This window comes from Lepisma saccharinum, chromosome 30 (genome assembly GCF_977018435.1).
Source record: "Lepisma saccharinum chromosome 30, izLepSacc3.1, whole genome shotgun sequence".
In the NCBI taxonomy this organism is placed as follows: domain Eukaryota; kingdom Metazoa; phylum Arthropoda; class Insecta; order Zygentoma; family Lepismatidae; genus Lepisma; species Lepisma saccharinum.
The window spans coordinates 19116291-19134506 of NC_139258.1; the positions used below are offsets into that span (position 1 = coordinate 19116291).

General features: G+C 37.0%; 1 protein-coding gene across 2 annotated transcripts in view; it reads left to right on the plus strand.

Annotated features, from left to right (window-relative positions):
• Positions 1 to 49: 49 nt before the first annotated feature.
• The window catches only part of Gnf1 (germ line transcription factor 1), an 80567-nt gene continuing 62400 nt past the window's right edge, over positions 50 to 18216 (plus strand). Inside the window, exons 1-5 of one of the 2 annotated variants that reach the window (XM_083115222.1) lie at positions 50 to 216; positions 2608 to 2794; positions 9685 to 9842; positions 12415 to 12924; positions 17153 to 17332. In XM_083115222.1, the coding sequence (XP_082971348.1) occupies positions 208 to 216; positions 2608 to 2794; positions 9685 to 9842; positions 12415 to 12924; positions 17153 to 17332 (1044 nt within the window). In that variant the 5' untranslated portion in view covers positions 50 to 207. Of the gene's footprint in view, positions 217 to 357; positions 434 to 2607; positions 2795 to 9684; positions 9843 to 12414; positions 12925 to 17152; positions 17333 to 18216 lie in introns of those variants that run through there. The other variant, XM_083115221.1, reaches the window with a different exon arrangement.

Below are 18216 nucleotides of genomic sequence, written 5' to 3' on the forward strand. Positions count from 1 at the left end.
CCTTTGCAAATGATAAAGAAATGTGCATTTTGTTTTTATAAGTTTTTCAATATGGCATATCGCGTTGTCAGATGTATCTCGCATAGCTCGTCTTTGGAAATGCATCTAGTTCTGAAAGCGTTGGCGCATAGACTTTGGCAGGAAAATATGGCGCGTTTTATATTAGTGTAATATACTTTTTTGAATTTGTTTTACTTGACAGTAACTATGTCACGGGTATGTATATCATCTACATAGTAGAAATCTAGGTAAAAATGTCATAGCCGGAAGAGTCTGTTAACTGAATTATTTTTTATGAGTAAGATAATACGAGCACGCACCTATAACACCTATACAGGCACTCGAGTACCTGTTACATGCGATTTAGTATTGGATGTACTTTCGTGGTCTTTTGACTCCTGCACGTACAGATTGTATAATCTTTGTAAACATGGTAAGAAATGTAATGAATCAGCTGCGTCATATGTTAAACCAGGCAATAGTTACGGTTACGGTGTGTGACTTTGAACCTCTAATTTGAAATCTGCATTTAAATAGATTTTGGGTACTACTTTACTATACCGGAGACACCTATCAATGATTTATTTCGCAATTTTTTACATTGCGGTAAGAATTTACAATATAGAGAAAGTCTCCAATTTCGTTAATTTTCGGTATACTAACTAATTTTGGCCTCCTAATCACGAATCTGTTGTAATAAACCGGGGGTCACGTCTGGAAATTGTACATTTTGATGAAAAATTGTTCGCTAGCGCCAAAAACCATCCACGGGTAGCACCACAAACCATTGATGTTAGCCCCAAAAACCATCCATGGGTAGCCCCACGAACCATTCACACGAGGTTAGGTTAGGCCTGTTAGGTTAGGTTCCATTAGCACTCATTTCACCCCTACATTCATCGAAAAAATAGGGATCATACTAGAATTGAACATCATAAATCATTTTCTTGTAAAGCAACGGCGTGGTTGGACACAATGACAAGAGATTACATTTTTCTTCGTAAAACTACGCATATACACCTATATATAAAAAAAAAAATCAATCTGCTTTTTTTCAAATTTTCAGAGGTGACCCCCGGTTTTTTTCAACAGATTCATGATTAGGAGGTCAAAATTAGATAGTATACCGAAAATTAACAAAATTGGAGACTTTCTCTATATTGTAAATTCGCTCCGTTAGGCCTGTTAGGTTAGGTTCCATTAGCACTCCTTTCGTTCAATTTAGCATATACAGACAATACGAGAGCGTATTGTGCTCTTGTGCAGAAAGCAAATGGCGGCAGCAACAATAGCGCGTCGGAAATAGATTTTCGTAGAAAACCACATGCATTCGCATTAAAATGGATCAAAACTACATTCCCGAACATCAACAACGCTACAGAAAATGATTTGTGTAAGTACTTTCTCCTGTAAATTTGAAGAAATCCGTCTCCGGTATAGTAAAGTGTTACCAGATTTTGCATTTTTTAAAGCTACATTTAATATTGTTAATCGTTCCTGTAACATACTAGGTTACCATTTCCAGAATAACGATAAGATGGGACAAGTTCCGATTGTGTAGTAATTTTTCACAATATTGCATTAGATAAGAAAGGCGTCGATAATACTGGAAATTAGTGTGAAAATTAGATTCAAGTATGAAGAAACTAACATGTTCCCAAGTCGTAGATTCTATCATTGTGAGAAATGTATAAAGTACGCTGTAATGTCCCACATGTATACTTGTATGTGTTTCCCAGTGAACTGTCATTCCTTTACTGTTTGGAATATGAACTGCTGTTGCATCTGAAACATTTCATTTTTGCTGCCAATTAATAGGTTCACTCCATATTTAGTTCCTTTTTTTTGTATTAAAAGTGACTTACTCAATGGCATACAATAGTGGTGATACTGTCTTTTGAGTTTGATCATCAGTAGGTGCATAGAGGTTCGGATCACACTTTAAATTGTAGATCCAGTCTCAATTAGCCTAGCTGAGTATGAAGCGAACTTTAAAGCAAAACGTTTACGGTACCAGTTTCCTAGATAGGAGACACATTAAAATTGGATATTTTGTGTTTCGCTTACCATTTGTGTATTGTGGAACGTAACGGTGTGATTTCGCTTACTTTGCGAATGATATCACTTCTTTTGTTTTCGAATATCAGTGTTTCCAACCTTCTTCACCGAAAAATACCTACTATCGTGTTTGTCACGTGTTCAATTGTACATTATGAACAGGTAGCTGACGGATAGCCCCACGAACCATTCCGGTAAGGTTAGGTTAGGCAAGTATAGTTAAAAGAAAAGGGGGGTTGGAAACACTGACAGGGGGTTACGTCATCCAACATATGGAGCATCCGGTTCACGTAGGAAAGCAATGGCAATTGTGCGTCGGCGAGATATTTCTATTGAAAAATACATGATTTCCCGGTCAAATAGATTTCACGATGAAAGAAAATACCTCAACTAACATTGGAAACCTTAGAGAAACTCATTTCCGTAAGTAGTTTCTTCTGTAAAAATGAAAAATGTGTCTCCGATGTATGATATTTTCAATCACTGGGAGCATGGAATTAAACTTGCCTTGATTTGAAATATTTTCATTTATTGTACTTGTCTTTCCAGGACATTAGATCATATTTCATGCCTGCCGGTGGAGCGAAGAAGAAGGAATCCTCATCTGAGAAACAGAAAGCAGAGTTAAGCTCTGATAAACTACATAAGAAACATAAAAAAAGGTTGATTATTATTGAATCTGATTCAGATGAAGAGGACCCTATTCCAAAACGTTTTAGAAACAACAGCAGCTCTGGTAAGTAAGTTAAAGCACATTATGTAGGTGTTATACATTATTTTTTTTCCATATGATTGTTTGTTTGAGTTGTTGTTTTAAGTCCACTTTATGCACAGTAAGGCTAATCGGGACTGGACCTACAGTTTAAAGTGGGATCCGAACCACTTGTGCCTCCATCGGGTATCGAACCCGGGACCCCTTGATTACAAGGCGACGACGCTACCACTGCACCATGGGGGAGGCCCGCCATATGATTGTGCTTGTTAGACTTTATGCGAATTTGCAGCATGCCCGTGTGTATGATATGTGTATGATATGCACTGAATATGTGTTGTGTGTCTATGTGTGGGGTAACACATAGACACAATTGCAACACAAGAAACAAAACTATACAGTGTATGCTTTTAGAAGGAATATGAGTTCAGCCAATACACAGCCAGTTCTATTGCACTGTTGCCATTTATCATGCATACACAATATATAGGGGTTGGACAAAATAATATGAACACCCACCTAATATGGTGTGGGACCACCTTTGTCTATGAGAACAGCCTCAATCCTCCTGGGAATGGATGCATACAAGTCCTGGATGGTAGTCAGAGGGAAGCTATACCATTCCTCAACAAGAAACTGCTTCAATTCCTTGAGATTGGCTGGCAGACAACATGACTCTGGTTTCCAATACTGACCACAATGGCTCGATAATATATAAATCAGGTGATTGTGCAGGCCAGGGAAGATGTGCAAGTGCGTCATCGTGCTCATCAAACCAATCTTGGACAGTGTCATCCTGGAAGATGGTATTCCCTGCTGGGAACAATGCCTGCGCCATTGGATTTCCATGGTCACCTAAAATGCTTTCATACACCTTTTGAAATGTTGTTATAAAACATTTAATTTATTAATTAATACAAGATTGGATTAAAATGGCTGGCACTACCACATCGCCACAGATTTTAGAATTCTGCTAGCAACAGTCAGTGCAAAAATTTATGGTAAGAATTTACAATACTATTTTACAATTTCTATCCTACTTCTTATACTCATGAAATACATATTCCCGATGAATTGTCTGAAGTTAACATCTGGGGGTGACATGTAGAATTTGTTCATTAACGTGTAGAAGTTGTAAAATAAGCTTAACAATGTTCGCAATCATTCTCCGTATACAATGTGGAATGCGGACTGCTTTGATTAGAAGTAAGTTTGGCAACAGTGCATCGAGCGTCCAATTGCAGGTTACGAAAATGGCATCTTCAGTGAGGAAATTTTGCAGTTACAGTGCTACGAAACTAACATTTTTTTATCGGTCCGTGATTGTATCATGGATAGCCCCACGAACCATTCTCGGTAAGGTTAGGTTAGGCAAACAGTTAAAATTTGGGGTCAGAACCATGCACGGTAATGTTAGGTTAGGGTTAGGTTAAAATTTGGGGTCGTAGTAATATCAGGAATATATTAATTTCATTCTAAAACGTAAAATATTGAAATAACCATTGTTTTCGTGGAGAAATCCAGGGTTCTTGTTCCGATCACGGACCACTCAATTTCGCTATTTTGTAATTTCTACACGTGACCCCCGAATTTTAACTTCCAATTCGTGATTAGGAGGCCTCAATTAGTGAGTATGCAAAATATTACAAAAATCGGGGAGAGGTCTGATATTGTAAATTCGCTCCAAATTTATAGGCATGTTTATTATTCTGCTTTAATGATAATGATCCAAATGACACAGAAAACTCGGACATTAAAAATTACTTGGTAGTTTAAAAGAAAAAGGTAATGGAAATTTCCATATTTTTTTACACTAATTTTGAAAATTCAGGTGCCCTGTATCACCCGATACCATACATTGACATCAGCTCAGGCGTAATGAAATCTATTTCATTTTTCCTTGCAGCAACTTTTCGATTAGAGGTATACTACAAATGTTAAGTACGTTCCACTGCAATGAGGTGCATCGATTTACCTGAATTCTACATTAATAAATTCATGAATTGCATGCTACAATCCCATTCAACCGTTTTCAATTTTTTGGTTGCTTACTTGTTTTCTGATTTTACTCTTGCTTTGATTGTAGTACCCTGATTCGGCTTGCGAACTCTGGGTTTATGTCGCTAGACCAACCAGTCACTCGCAAGTCTTAAGTTAACTAATTTGTGTACTGTGAAAAGATTAACACAAAAGGAAATAAACCACTAATATCTAATTTTTACCTTGTATTTGAAAATAAACCTTAAACTCCAATATTTACTACATTTTACACTATAAACAGTGGTATCAACTTTTCTTCTTATGCTGTTCTTATGCCAGAGAATGTGATGTGGGATTATAAAAGTATTTTCGCGACGCCCTGATAAAATTTGATCAATTGCGGGGAACTCGCAACGCGACGTTCGAAGGCACTACTCCTAACCGAGGAAATCTTTCCACACCAAGAAACTTGATGTTACACCTTTTCTGTTACCAACTGCACTGTTTTCGTTCATTTTTCATCACTCACCCCATTGCAATTCTAAGGCTGTGATTGGTCTTTGCATAATCAAACCATGCAATGTTAACAAATAGCATTCAAGTTCTTACCCGCCTAGCTACAGCTTCTATTGCAACACTATGCAAAACACGCTCACTGTAATCCAACACTCTTCCTACGCACTATTCCTGTTCCTCGTAATCACCCTTTCGTCCTATGTGTGCGTTCTTTTACGTGACCCAAAGTAATCGGTCACAGCCACATGTTTTTGATTAAACTTTTGTTCTCTTGAATAGGGAGTGCAGTTCTGCATTTAAAATTGGCGCAAAACCTGCGAAGTCAGTGAATTTGTTGTGCCCCAAAATTAAGGAGAACTGTGTACATGCCTCCCGATAATTCAAAGCTGACGATGTATGTGGTGAAACACGCCAGACCAGTCACTTACCTTCCTTTGAATAATAAGAGAGCAAATATTTATGTTACCTGCTTGCTTCTTGCGTATTGCATATTTCTTCAATTTTTTGTTGTAATAAGACATATTTCTGTACATTTCGTAATTCTCTCGCACATAATCGGTTATTTCATAATTTTTTCTTCGTAGCTTTAGCACTATGGATAGTTCATATTGTCGATGGCAGGATATGAAAATTGCGGAGGGAAAAAGATGCCGTCTTTTCTTAGTACAGAACAATAATACCCCACTTTTTTTTTATCCCGCCGACAATTGATAGCCATGCAATCATTATTGAGGAAAAATGTTCTCTCTCATTGTTGCACGGGAAGTAAAGAAGTTTCGTTCTCATTTCTTTGCCTTGTTCACTTTTCACAAAAATCAGTCAAAAGTAAAAATAACATTCGGTACATTACAGCCCCTACTCTACTCTGTCAGGTATGGGATAAATTCGAGAGTACTGTTGTGCATATTTTTGGCTTTACTGGGAATATTTCTGCATTTTTCTGACATATTTGTAATTTTTCATGACGTATTTTCCAATTTATATGACATAATTAGATACATATTTTACAGTTTTATAGAACATAAAGTCCCGGGCCCTACTTATGACACAACCACCAGTATCAGTAGTCCTGTGTTATCGCTAAGTTAGAGTATTTGCAGTGTTGGTAATATTTTAATGTTATAGTAATTAAAAAAAAAATCAATATTATTACTAGGGCTCGGAAGTTGATGACCTAAAAAATCTCTCAAAGAAATGACCCATAGAATATCTTAAAATTATTTTAGAATCACGTAAAAATGGTATAGAAAAGACCTACAGATAATGAAAGCTTGATTTTTTAAATAAATTACAAGAGAGAGTTTGAATAATTCAATAAAACCCGTTGTTTGGTGGTTTAAACTACCAGAGCAAAGGGGAAAAGCAATTAACTGTTAATCTAGTTTTCCTTATTTGTACTTCAAGGTTTTTGTGCATAAGTCATTCACCTCATTTCAGAGTGGGCCTTGGCCTCCCCGATTGCATAGTGGTAGCGTTTTCGCCTTGTAAACAAGAGGTTCCAAGTTCCATACCCGGTGGATGCACATGGTGGTTCGGATCCCACTTTAACCTCTTAACTGGGTAATTTCCTCGTCTAAAGCCCAATCTGCCCTGGGAATTTTTGTTGATAAATTGATGAATTTCGTAAACCAATATTTTAGTTAATATTTCTGTGCTCCATGGCATACCATTTAGGTATTGTTTATTCTTTTATTGGTCCTTGTTGTACTTTTTACAATATGCGAGATTTACAACTACAATGTTTACAATTGCAATGGTTACAAAAGGAATGTTTATATTTAGTTCGGTTTAAATTCATCTATGTTTTTACAATGGCGAGATTTCAAATGAAATGTTCACAAACATATTGTTTACAATTATAAAGTTACAATGTTTACAACTACAATGTTTACAATTACAATGCTTTCAAATACAATAGTTACACCTAAAATAGTTCATAGTTTTAAACTTTTGTCAGTGTGATATGCACGAAAACATGGCACAACGCACAGAGCTTTTTCACAGTCAGGGCACCAATACGATGTTTCCTTTCTTTTTCCATTGCTCCAACATACAACACATCTTCTTGTAGGGTACTTTTTAGAAGTTGCAGGCAGCGTGTCTGGAAAACATCGTCGCATGAGTCGACTTGGTGCTGGACTTCTAGACGGACGGCCCCTGCTGGCAGACTTCTGTACCCCACCAGATGAGGATAAGTTTTCAGCTAATACCATGAGAAAATCAAGTCTACACAATTGTCCACCATTTTTCTTGTATAATATAAAGGCATTCAGACACACAAGATCAAGTAAATAGCGGAACATCTTCTGATAATATTTCTTCAAACGCTCTCTAGCCATTGTGTAGATGCCAATTTGACCATCATTTTTATCTACACCTCCCATGTTTTTGTTATAATCAAGTACAACAGATGGTTTCTGTACAATTCCTTTTCTTCATGTTACATCTTCCATGCTGTCATCATGAAATGTGCTGACCAGTGTAACATCCCGCTTGTCTTTCCATTTCATGATCATCTGTTTACCTCGAAATGCTGCCTCTGTTTCTCCTTTTTTCAATCTGGCACTCCTCACTGACAGAGGGAACTCCTTTCTGTTGGTTCTCATTGTCCCAACAACATCAGTGTTTCGAGCACATAATGTGTCAATTAGTTTGGGACTGGTGTACCAGTTGTCCAGGTACAGGCAATATCCCTTGTCAAGCAAGTTATTGGAAAGTTCCAACACAATTCGTGAAGAAGTTTGTTCACCAGGATGTCTTTGTCCATAATCAGTGTCCTTTCCAGTGTACACTACGAAATTCCACACATATCCTGAGTTGCTTTCACAGAGTTTGTACACTTTCATTCCAAAGCGACTTCTTTTTGAAGGGATGTATTGCTTCCATCCCAGTCGACCTTTCCAGAGAAGAAGCGATTCATCGACACATATGTTTTGTTCAGGAGTGTATACAGATGAAAATTTTGTCTTTACATGGTCAAGAATAGGATGACAGAGTTCTTATTTCGTCTTTATTTGTATCAACCCAGTCAGACCGAGCCTTCAAGTTGGAATGCGCCAACAAAAACTGACTTGCATACGTATTTGTTTGCTCGGCAATCAACTGACATATATCACTGCCTATAAATGTGTCAAAGTACTCTACAACGTCTTTTTCATCATCAAATTGAGCATGCAAACCACTTACTGCAACAAATGGAAACTTTGGTCTAACTCCTCCGTTACTTACGAAACTCTTTGATGCAGGTTCCAATTCTTCCTCTTCTTCATTGTCTGTCCCACTTTCAGGATGTGCCTCACTGCTGGAATAATCGTTATCTGAACTGCTCCAGCCATCATTACTAGATTCACTCGAAAACTCTTCCGATTCGTCGTCACAATCCAATATATCTCGGATTTCCTCAGCAGGAAAAACATGCCGTCGTTTCCGATTTGCCTGAGCCATTATTGCATACGCGATAGAACTGAACGTCGGGCTGTGTTCGTTGCTTCCCGTTAACTCTAACGGTTACAACAGTCTGGAAGTCAGAGCCATCTGGTGAAACAAAGAAGAAAGTAATTTTACGAAGTATCTCGTCATACACAACAGATATCAGCAGTAAGAACATGAGAACATAGTATCCCGTCATGCCCATTATAAATCAGTAGAGCCAGAACGGAGTATTACGTCATACCCAGTTAAGAGGTTAAACTGTAGGCCCAGTCCTGATTAGCCTTACTGTGCATAAAATGGACTTAAAACAAAAACTCAATCAATCAGAGTTGGCCTTGCATGATACAGTAGCTGGTCAGCATCTGAAAATACAGTTATGTTTCGCGTTCATCAAATTATAATGTATTGTTCTTTTCCATTGACTGTATTTGGGGCCTCCCCGATGATGCAGTGGTTGTCTCATTGCCTTGTAATTAAGGGGTCCCGGGTTTGGTACCCGGTGGAGGCACATAGTGGTTCGGATCCCACTTTAAACTGTAGGTCCAGTTCTGATTAGCCTTACTGTGCATAAAATACCAACTCAATAAAAATCATAAACCATATTTTCGATTAATGGCGAACTTGCTAAAAGGTTGATGTCAGGAAATGTAAATATATATGTTATTTTGGCAAATGCATTTAAAATTGACCAAACAATAGGGGAGAAAAGATATAAACCTCAAAAATGAAGAAAAAATGCAATATAGACTGCAAAAAATACTGAAAAATTACCTAAAGGCCAAAAAAAGGCTGAAAATGAAAAGAAATCAAAATCAATACTTTTTTTCCTGATTTTAACTTAAGGGAAATGGACTGATATCAGGTTTAGCATTGTTTTCATGGTTCAGAAAAAGTGATGCTTTTTCATTACCCTCCTAGCCCTAATTAAGCAAGATTTTCAACAATGTAGCACTTCTCTATTATTTCATATTTCCAAAAATTTGCAGATGAATTTGAGAAGGCTTCTGAGAAGAAGAAGACAAAGTCGTCTCCACGCAAGCCCGATCCGAAGCCAGCACTGCAACGTGTAAATGCTGCAGATATTTTTGGGAATGAGCCTGTTAAGAGATCAAGCAGTAGCACATTTGCTGAGAAGAGACCCAAGGTATTTATTTTTGTGCAGAATAATACACTCCTCACAAAAAGTTTGGAATATCAAGAATGTGTTGATGAAGTAGGGAGATACAACGTTTATTGTACCACACAACAAGGGTGCCGACTTGCCAAAATTATTGGGGGGCTCTGATCACTGAAATAAATTAATGAATGACTCACTCTCCCTTTTTTAAGTTTTGGCTTCAGTGTTGGGAATGTCATAAAAGCCCATGAATTCCTAAAAAAATATCAAAATTTTTATTCACAGTTCGAATGCAGAATATTAATTGTCCACGGATGGATATGTTACAAGTTTTGTCAACCATAATAGCAAAATATTCCCGACTTGTAATATCTGCTACCATGGAGCGCAAAGCAGATCTCCCTAATTTATCAATGATCTCGTTCTGAATGTCATGTGAGAGCCATTTGTAGCCCGAACTACCCTAGTTCATGCACATCGTCTTTTGAAACTCTTTTTAGTAAAAGTATTTTAACAATACTCATAATTACATACTTAGTATTTAGTAATAAGTCATGTGTTTTGCTGTCTCTGGTCATAGCTCCCCCAAAGTTGATGGTTTAGCGGTCTCAGCCCCCAAAGTTGATGGTCTAGAACATTTCAAATGTGTATTTAAAGTTAAGTTCATGTGGCACAATTGAGAGTAAACTTTACAAGAGAAGCAAAATAATACATTAGATCCTCTTAAGCAAAATTATTTGGGTGGCTCTGCCCCCACATTGTTAACATTGGGGGGGGGGTCTCTGGCCCCTCCAAGCCCCATGTAGTCTGCACCTATGCCACACAATCATACAGCCTCAGGATGTACAGTGTTAAAAACAAAACAGGAGCGGGTGTCCACTAGCAGACTGTTTTGACTTGGACAGTCCCATTTCAGAGGCATGACCCGGTCGTCCCATCCATATTATTAAAAGGCCACTATTTGTACTGTTTTATAATAGTCTAGGAGTTGTCTTGAAAACCAAATCTTAAGTTTGAGAAACATTTAATGCTAAAAACATGTATTGCCTTGTGTAAGTTCCATTATTTGTAGAGCAGTGAATTAGCATGGCCACGAAGCGTACATGCTGTTTCAATACGGAATTACAAGATAAAGTTCCTGCGTCTTGACAAAAACTCAAAAGAGACAAATCTTGCATTTTGTGTCTGATATCTGGGGTAAGGTTTTGGGGAAGTTTTATGAATGCTTTTCTAAGATTAAATCTGCTCTCAAGAAGAAAGGTTCTTCAGATTAATACTTCTGACACTCCACAATTTCAGCATAGGACTAACATGAAAAGTTCATCAGAAGTGAGCAGAAACACTGTAAGTCATATCAAGATTATAATAATTAATATCTTTTGACAACTGGAGATTGTATTTCAAATAATAACAATAATTTTATAATTAGGCCTAACAGATTTTCCAGGAGGAGGATTAAACCGATCTCCTTGTAATGTCCCATTTTTGGGTCAATATATTATTTTCACCCTACCTCCATATGCATTGTGCAGTTAGTTCCCTGACATGTTGAGGCATCCATGCAGTTAGTACATTACTCCGTAGAGACTTCTCTTTACCCATTCAGCCAATGGCACAGGTACAAGGATGGGAGAAACTCATCACAGGCAGGCAGGCAGCGACATCTGGTGCCTTGAAATGCAGCAACACATGGTATCTGTCTGTCTGCTGAACATTTTCATGTTTTCGCCATCATATGCCACCATTCCTATCACATCACAATATTCCAAACTTTTTGTGCCTATTATAGCAATATTCGAAACACACAAGCATTAAAATGCACACTACTTGTTGTTTTTAAAAAATTCTGATCGAAATTTTCACAAGCAAACTCAAAATGTTAAAAAAATGTTTTTTTTTTGTTTTTTTTAGAACTGGATTTGAAATTCCGGCACCATGGTGATCAGTGACTGTGCATTTTTCTATCCATGCCAATAGTAATGTACAATAATATTAAACATATTACTCTGAAAATAACAAACAAATAAAACATGTTTTCATAATTGGGAAAAGAGAGACGCGGTAGTATATAAATACAGAGAAACTAGTACTCACTTTTATCCGCGAAGCTGTTTTTTTTTTTTTTCGATTAATTTCAGTGGCCACTGCCACCATCCTCGTTGGAACTTGCAGTACTGTTGCTTGGCATGCGTCTTTTGTTTGTAGTTCTCTGGCTGCTGCTAGGTGCGCTGTTGTTAACTGTGCATCTGGGTCTGTGTCGTCTGCTATTTCCGAGCGATAACTGTTGTAGTAGGGGAATCCAAGTGTGGTGCACTTGCCCGCTATCGATGTTTAGCTCGTGTGGGAAGTGCATTATGGCGTGCGTTTCCTTGATTTTGATGTCTACAAGCATGTGGGCAGTGTGTTTGACTTGAACCTTTTCAATTGTATGCCTATTGTTTAGCAATAGTACAGTACAGCAAGTTCCAACGAGGATGGTGGCAGTTTCCACTGAAATTAATCGAAAAAGAAAATACAGCTTCGCGGATGAAATTGAGTACTATTTTCTACGTATTTAAAACATGTACAAGGTGTAGCAAACTTTACGTTTACCTTACAGGGGAACTCTGCTAAGAAGGCTGCAAAAGAGTTATATCCGGACGTGGATTTTGCAGCAACGTTGGAGCAGCTTGATCAGATCGAGCCACCAAAATCCAAGAAGAAGAAACTTGAGAGCTCTTCAACCGAACATCAGTCAGAGAAGAAGAAACACGAGGACAAGGCCAAAGAATTGAAACCTGCAGCCGAAGAGCTGAAGGAGAAGAAAGCAAAAGCAGAGAAGAGAAGAGAAAGTCCAGAGAAGCCGACGAAAACTCCATCCAAAGTTAGCAACAATGAAAATCACACAACACCCCAGAAGACCTTAGAGAGCAAACCAGTGAAGGTAGAGACGCCAAAACAGAAAAGCAGAAACGAGACTCCGAAACATGAAAGAAAGGAAGATGATATAATTTTGCAGACTCCTAGTCCATCCGATCCCTTGGAGAAGAGGAGGCAACACGCCATCAGCTATCAGAGGTATCTCCAAAGACAGGGACCAAGGAATCCTGGTAGCAAAGAAATACCAGAGGTGAGTTTTCATTATTGCTATATATATATATATACACAGGGCTTGAAAAATCCCGGTTGCCAGGTCGCCATGGTGACTGAAAATGTGAGTCTGGTGACTGTGATCTTTTGCTGTAATATTGCCGTTTTTTAAGTTTGCATGTATGAAATTTTTATCAACGTTGTGAACATTCCATAGAATCAGTAACAATTTCTTACTCCTTGTCCCCGAACCCCGCATTTCCTGCTTTCTCACATGATTTAGCGATGTTTTTAATACAGTGATGCTCAGCTTGTTATAGATTGATTGATTCGCTTTATTTTACTTTGCTTTTTTTTGTCACTTTTGGCTAATTTGCGAAGTTGGGGATGAGTGATGATATGATGAACGAACACTCACAAACATCCATGCCCATGCTGGGATTCGAACCTGGGACCCCTCTCATCGTAGCACGATGTGCTAACCATTTTGCCGCAGTGGCTGGCTCAGTTTCTTATTGTAGTATGCACAATTGCTAGTAGGTGGTTTCCTGGTGCCTGATTTTCAGATATGGCACCTAGCTCTGAAGAAGATTTTTCGAGCATATTACATTTCTCTATTTTATTTTTCCCCCATATTATACATGCAATCTTGATGGCCCGAATGTAGCAAAATATTATAAAATTTTCCTCAATTATAAATTTTTCCATGTTTTTTTTTACATCAGTCCCCTGAAAAATGTAAAATCAAGGTTCCACTCTAAATGTAGTTTAAACATTCAGTATTTGCCAACTCAGCAGCAATCCTTCATTGTTTTTTTAATAATTTGTTGCAGATGTGAAATTGTACTTTAGTGTTATTCTAATTATGGCGGAGTTTTGGAGTGCTGCCATTTTTCTTGCCAATTTCCACCACTACTGATTCATTATAATTGTAACAATTAAAAGTTCTCAAAATATTAATTAATATTGTGCATTACATGAATGAATTTACTAAGAATTTTGCTTTAAAATATTCAACAATTGCATCAGAATATTAAAGTAAATATTATGTAATCACAAAATCCAATCTTTCCACACAGTACTGGTGCAAAGTGAATGGAAACCCAGAATTTTGCATTATTTCCGGGGTAATTACATTCAGTAAGAGCTTTGAAATATATATATATATATATTGAAAAGTGCAGCTTGTATCAGTAAATAGGGGTATGTGAGACAAATTAGTTGGTCGGGATGGGAAATGTTAAAATTTTCCTGACACTGAAAATGTCAAATTCTACAAGTCATTTTCCCTTAAGGCCTGACTGGACCCTTGGCAGGCGAAAGGGCAGTTTTTTTTCAAAATTTCCTCTTCATTCGAAAAACCACTGTGATATTCCAAAATATGAAAAATTGCATATACTTAGAATTCCTTCTAGAGCATTTTCATGTAGTTTGCTTTCACTGTTTTCTAGAAATTCTCAATAGTTTTGCGATTAAGGGGGTGAGGGAGGGGCTGTTGGCCCCCCATTTTTTGCCATTTTGGCTACCGCACTATGCTAAACCTTATCTACAAGGAAATATACTGTCTTTGCGTTGCCCCCTCCTCTCGGTTTTGGAACTGAATTCTATGAAACTATTCACGTCAATGCTCTAGAAGAAATTCTAAGCGTATGTAATTTTTCATATTTTGGAATATCAAAAAAGAGGTTTTTCGAATGAAGAAGAAAAATTGAAAAAAAATCACCCTTACACCTGCCAAAGGTCTCATCCAGCCTTAAGTCATCGTTTTTTGGATTTCTGGAATAAACACTAACAATTTCCGAAAAGTGTCAGACACATTGCAGAAAACATCGAGAATTAACCACTTTTAAAAATGAGCATTTGGAATATCCAGACTGATTGGGACCTTGAAAAGTTTCCCGGGATCGGAATGGGGAATTTTTTGTCCTGATCCCAGTACTGACTTTTTGGGAACCCACACACCTGTAGTGAATTATATTACAGCCTTTACTTTCTGTTACCAAAACCACTGTTATTGTCTTTCCTTATGACATAGCGGAAAGACTGTTGCTTTGTAATGAAGCGGTCCCAGGTACGATCCTTAGTGAAGGCACATAGTCCTTTGGACCTCACTTTAAACTGTAGGTCCAGTCCCGATCTGAGAGTGAGACTGATACATCAGCATTGGTATCTTCTCAGTTCTAATTCTGTTACAGTAGAACCCCAATTTTACGTTCCAAGATTTACATTTTCCAGTCTTCGTGTCCCAGTAGAACAAGATGCTATAAAATTTTCACAGATTTTATATTTTTCTGCATTTTAATTTTTTCCCTCTGCATTTGTTTAGTTCTGTCTTTGGTTAATTTCAAAATTAACCTGGCAGAATGCACACACTGGTAGGATGCAAGGACGTGTGCAAGCAAAATTGCTTCTTAATTCTGAATTATAATTGTTTTAAAGCATTTAAACAACAAAGCCTTCATTGATTAATATCATTTTATTAATTTTAAACATTTTTATTGTATTACACAATTCATTAATAATAAGGAAAAAGGAACAGCATTGTTTATTGGTGTACTTTATTTTTACTTCTCTATTGTGTCACTTTGTGCTAATTTGTGAAGATACGGATGAGTGATGATGTGATGAAATTGATGAATGGACACTCACAAACATCCATGCCAAGGCTGGGATTCGAACCTGGTACCCCTGGCATCATAGCATGATATGCTAACCACTCTGCCATGGGGGCCTGTGACACAGCATTGAAATTCCAAACTGAAATGCATGAGGGTACTTATGGGTGAAATTTGGCCAGGCAGTATTTTTACAGCCCTGCAAGCAGAACTAAGAAAGTCTCACAGTTGATTTAAGGTCTCGACAGTCGGAAGAGTTCTTCAGACAGTTACTGAAACTGTGGCCTCAGGCACTCATTAGATATGATTAGAGGCACATATTTTTCGTAAATATAAAAGCAAAATTTCGGTACAAAAACCGAGTTTATTTCGGGTTCAAAAGCGATAAATAAAATAAAATTTTAGTGTTATAGCAGTGAATAATCACATCAAGTGTGCTATATAAAATGACATTTTGGTTTTAAAATTGTGAATATAATCCTAAATTTGATTTAAAAACTGCCCTTATTACACAAAATAAACTTATCCCTTCTAATAGCACATTTATGGAGTTACCAGAGTATGAAGTTTATTTCTGTGTAAAGGGGTCCATCTTTGCTTCTCCAATATTTACAGCAGAATTAATCAATTTTCCGTGAATTGCATACCTCACAGGATATTTCAGACTTCAGAAAGTGTCACGTCAGTAAACTGTAAATTTCGTGTTTGAGTATATTTTGCATTTTGCAGTTTATTTCGCATTATTTCGTGACAAAACAGGGTAGAAAGATGCACATCAGACCTTTCAGAAACATGAAAAATGAACATTACAGCATGTTATTTCATATTTTGTGTTTTCGTCAAAAACGAAATTTGCATGCCTCTAGATATGATCAATTATAGAGGCACATATTTTTGGTAAATATAAAAGCAAAATTTCGGCACAAAAAAAGAGTCAATTTCGGTTTCAAATACGGTAAATAAAATGAAATTTCGCTGAAAATTACATTTTCGTTTTAAAAATGTGAATGTAATGAGAAATTTTATTTAAAAACTGCACTATTACATGAAATAAACATATCTCTTCTAATAGCACATTAAATCATTACCAGAATATGAAGTTTATTCCTGTATAAAGGAATTTTTAATTCTCAAATATTTGCAGCAAAATTAATCAACACTCATGATATTTCTGACTTCAGAAAGTGTCGAGTCTGTATATAAATGGCAAATTTCATGTTTAAGAGTCAATTTTGCATTTTGCAGTTTATTTCGTGACAAAACAGGGTAGGAAAATGCACCTCACACCTTTCAGAAACATGAAAAATTAGCACTACAATGTGATATTTCAAATTTAGTGTTTTTGTCAAAAACGAAATATGCATGCCTCTAATGATGGAGGTTTGTCTTCCACCTAACCATGATATGTTAAATACATGACTTTTGTCATGTGAAACTCGTACACCAAAGTAGAAGCTAGGTGAGAATTATTCTATTCATTTTTAAAACATGTACCAACATGAAAGCAATCGCCTAACTGCTGCCTTGGTGTAAAAATTGAATGCTTAACAGTGTTTCACATATTTATAATTTGATTTGCTTCAACCTTGTCCCCTGAAGGCTTTTAGTAGGTCTGTTATCAGCAGTTCTTGATCTTGCGATTTATTCTTACAGGGACAACCTGGCTGTTTGTCTGGCATGGTGTTTGTTGTGACCGGCGTTCTAGAATCCCTGGACAGGGAAGAAACAATGGGGTTGATACAGAAGTATGGAGGGCGTGTAACTGGGAATGTGAGCCGCAACACCACTTACCTCATTGTTGGCGACGAAGCTGGTGTTTCTAAACTAGCAAAGGTATATTTTTATGTTTTTTGGTTTTCATCATTATACTAGAATTAAGTTTGGTAACGGTTCCTATTGTTTTAGGATTTCTCGTAGCACAAAGACTAATTATCATAGAATTTTGGAAATCATTGTCAGACGAAATTTGAACCTTCCTTAAAGTAATGAGCACTGTTTGGACTCGAAAAAAGTTATTTATGTTGAAAAAAATACTTGAAAATTACCTTACGCACTTCTCATAGACGAGATATTTTCCGTCGACAAGCGACAATAAATATTGTAGAAGCGTGGGAATGAATGTAGAAGTACATCGGAACCTTAGTAGAATGCATTTAGGGACTTTATTTTAATGCTAAGGGAAACAAACCTAACCTGCCTAACCTAACCACAATAGCATATATTGAACAAAACCTTAAGTAATCGCTAAAACTCCACAGTATGTGTTAACAGATGTACATAGAAATCGAACCATGTAAAAATTGCATCCGTAGCATGATGAAGTTGCCATAAAACAAAAGGAACTTGGGCCTAATTTTTTTTTAAAACTAAGATGGAGATTGATGTGTAAATTGTACCTTGGAATTTTTAAAACACCAGACTTATTTTTTTATAAATGCATTTTAATTTTTTTGTAAGGGGTGACCTTCCACATAGTACACCCAATTGTCAACCTCACTTCCACATAGTACACCCTGGACTGCATTTTGCAGACAGACGAGGCTCTGGCGACTGGCACTATGGCCAGTTTCATTTTGTGTGTGTTGTCCAGTTTTTTGTCCTTGTGTGTGCTAAGCGCCCCTTTACAGCCTCAGCTTTTAACGAAAGTCAGAATATTTTAATATTTTATTAACACGACACTGCAATTATGCTATTATATTTATGGTAAGTGGCTGAAT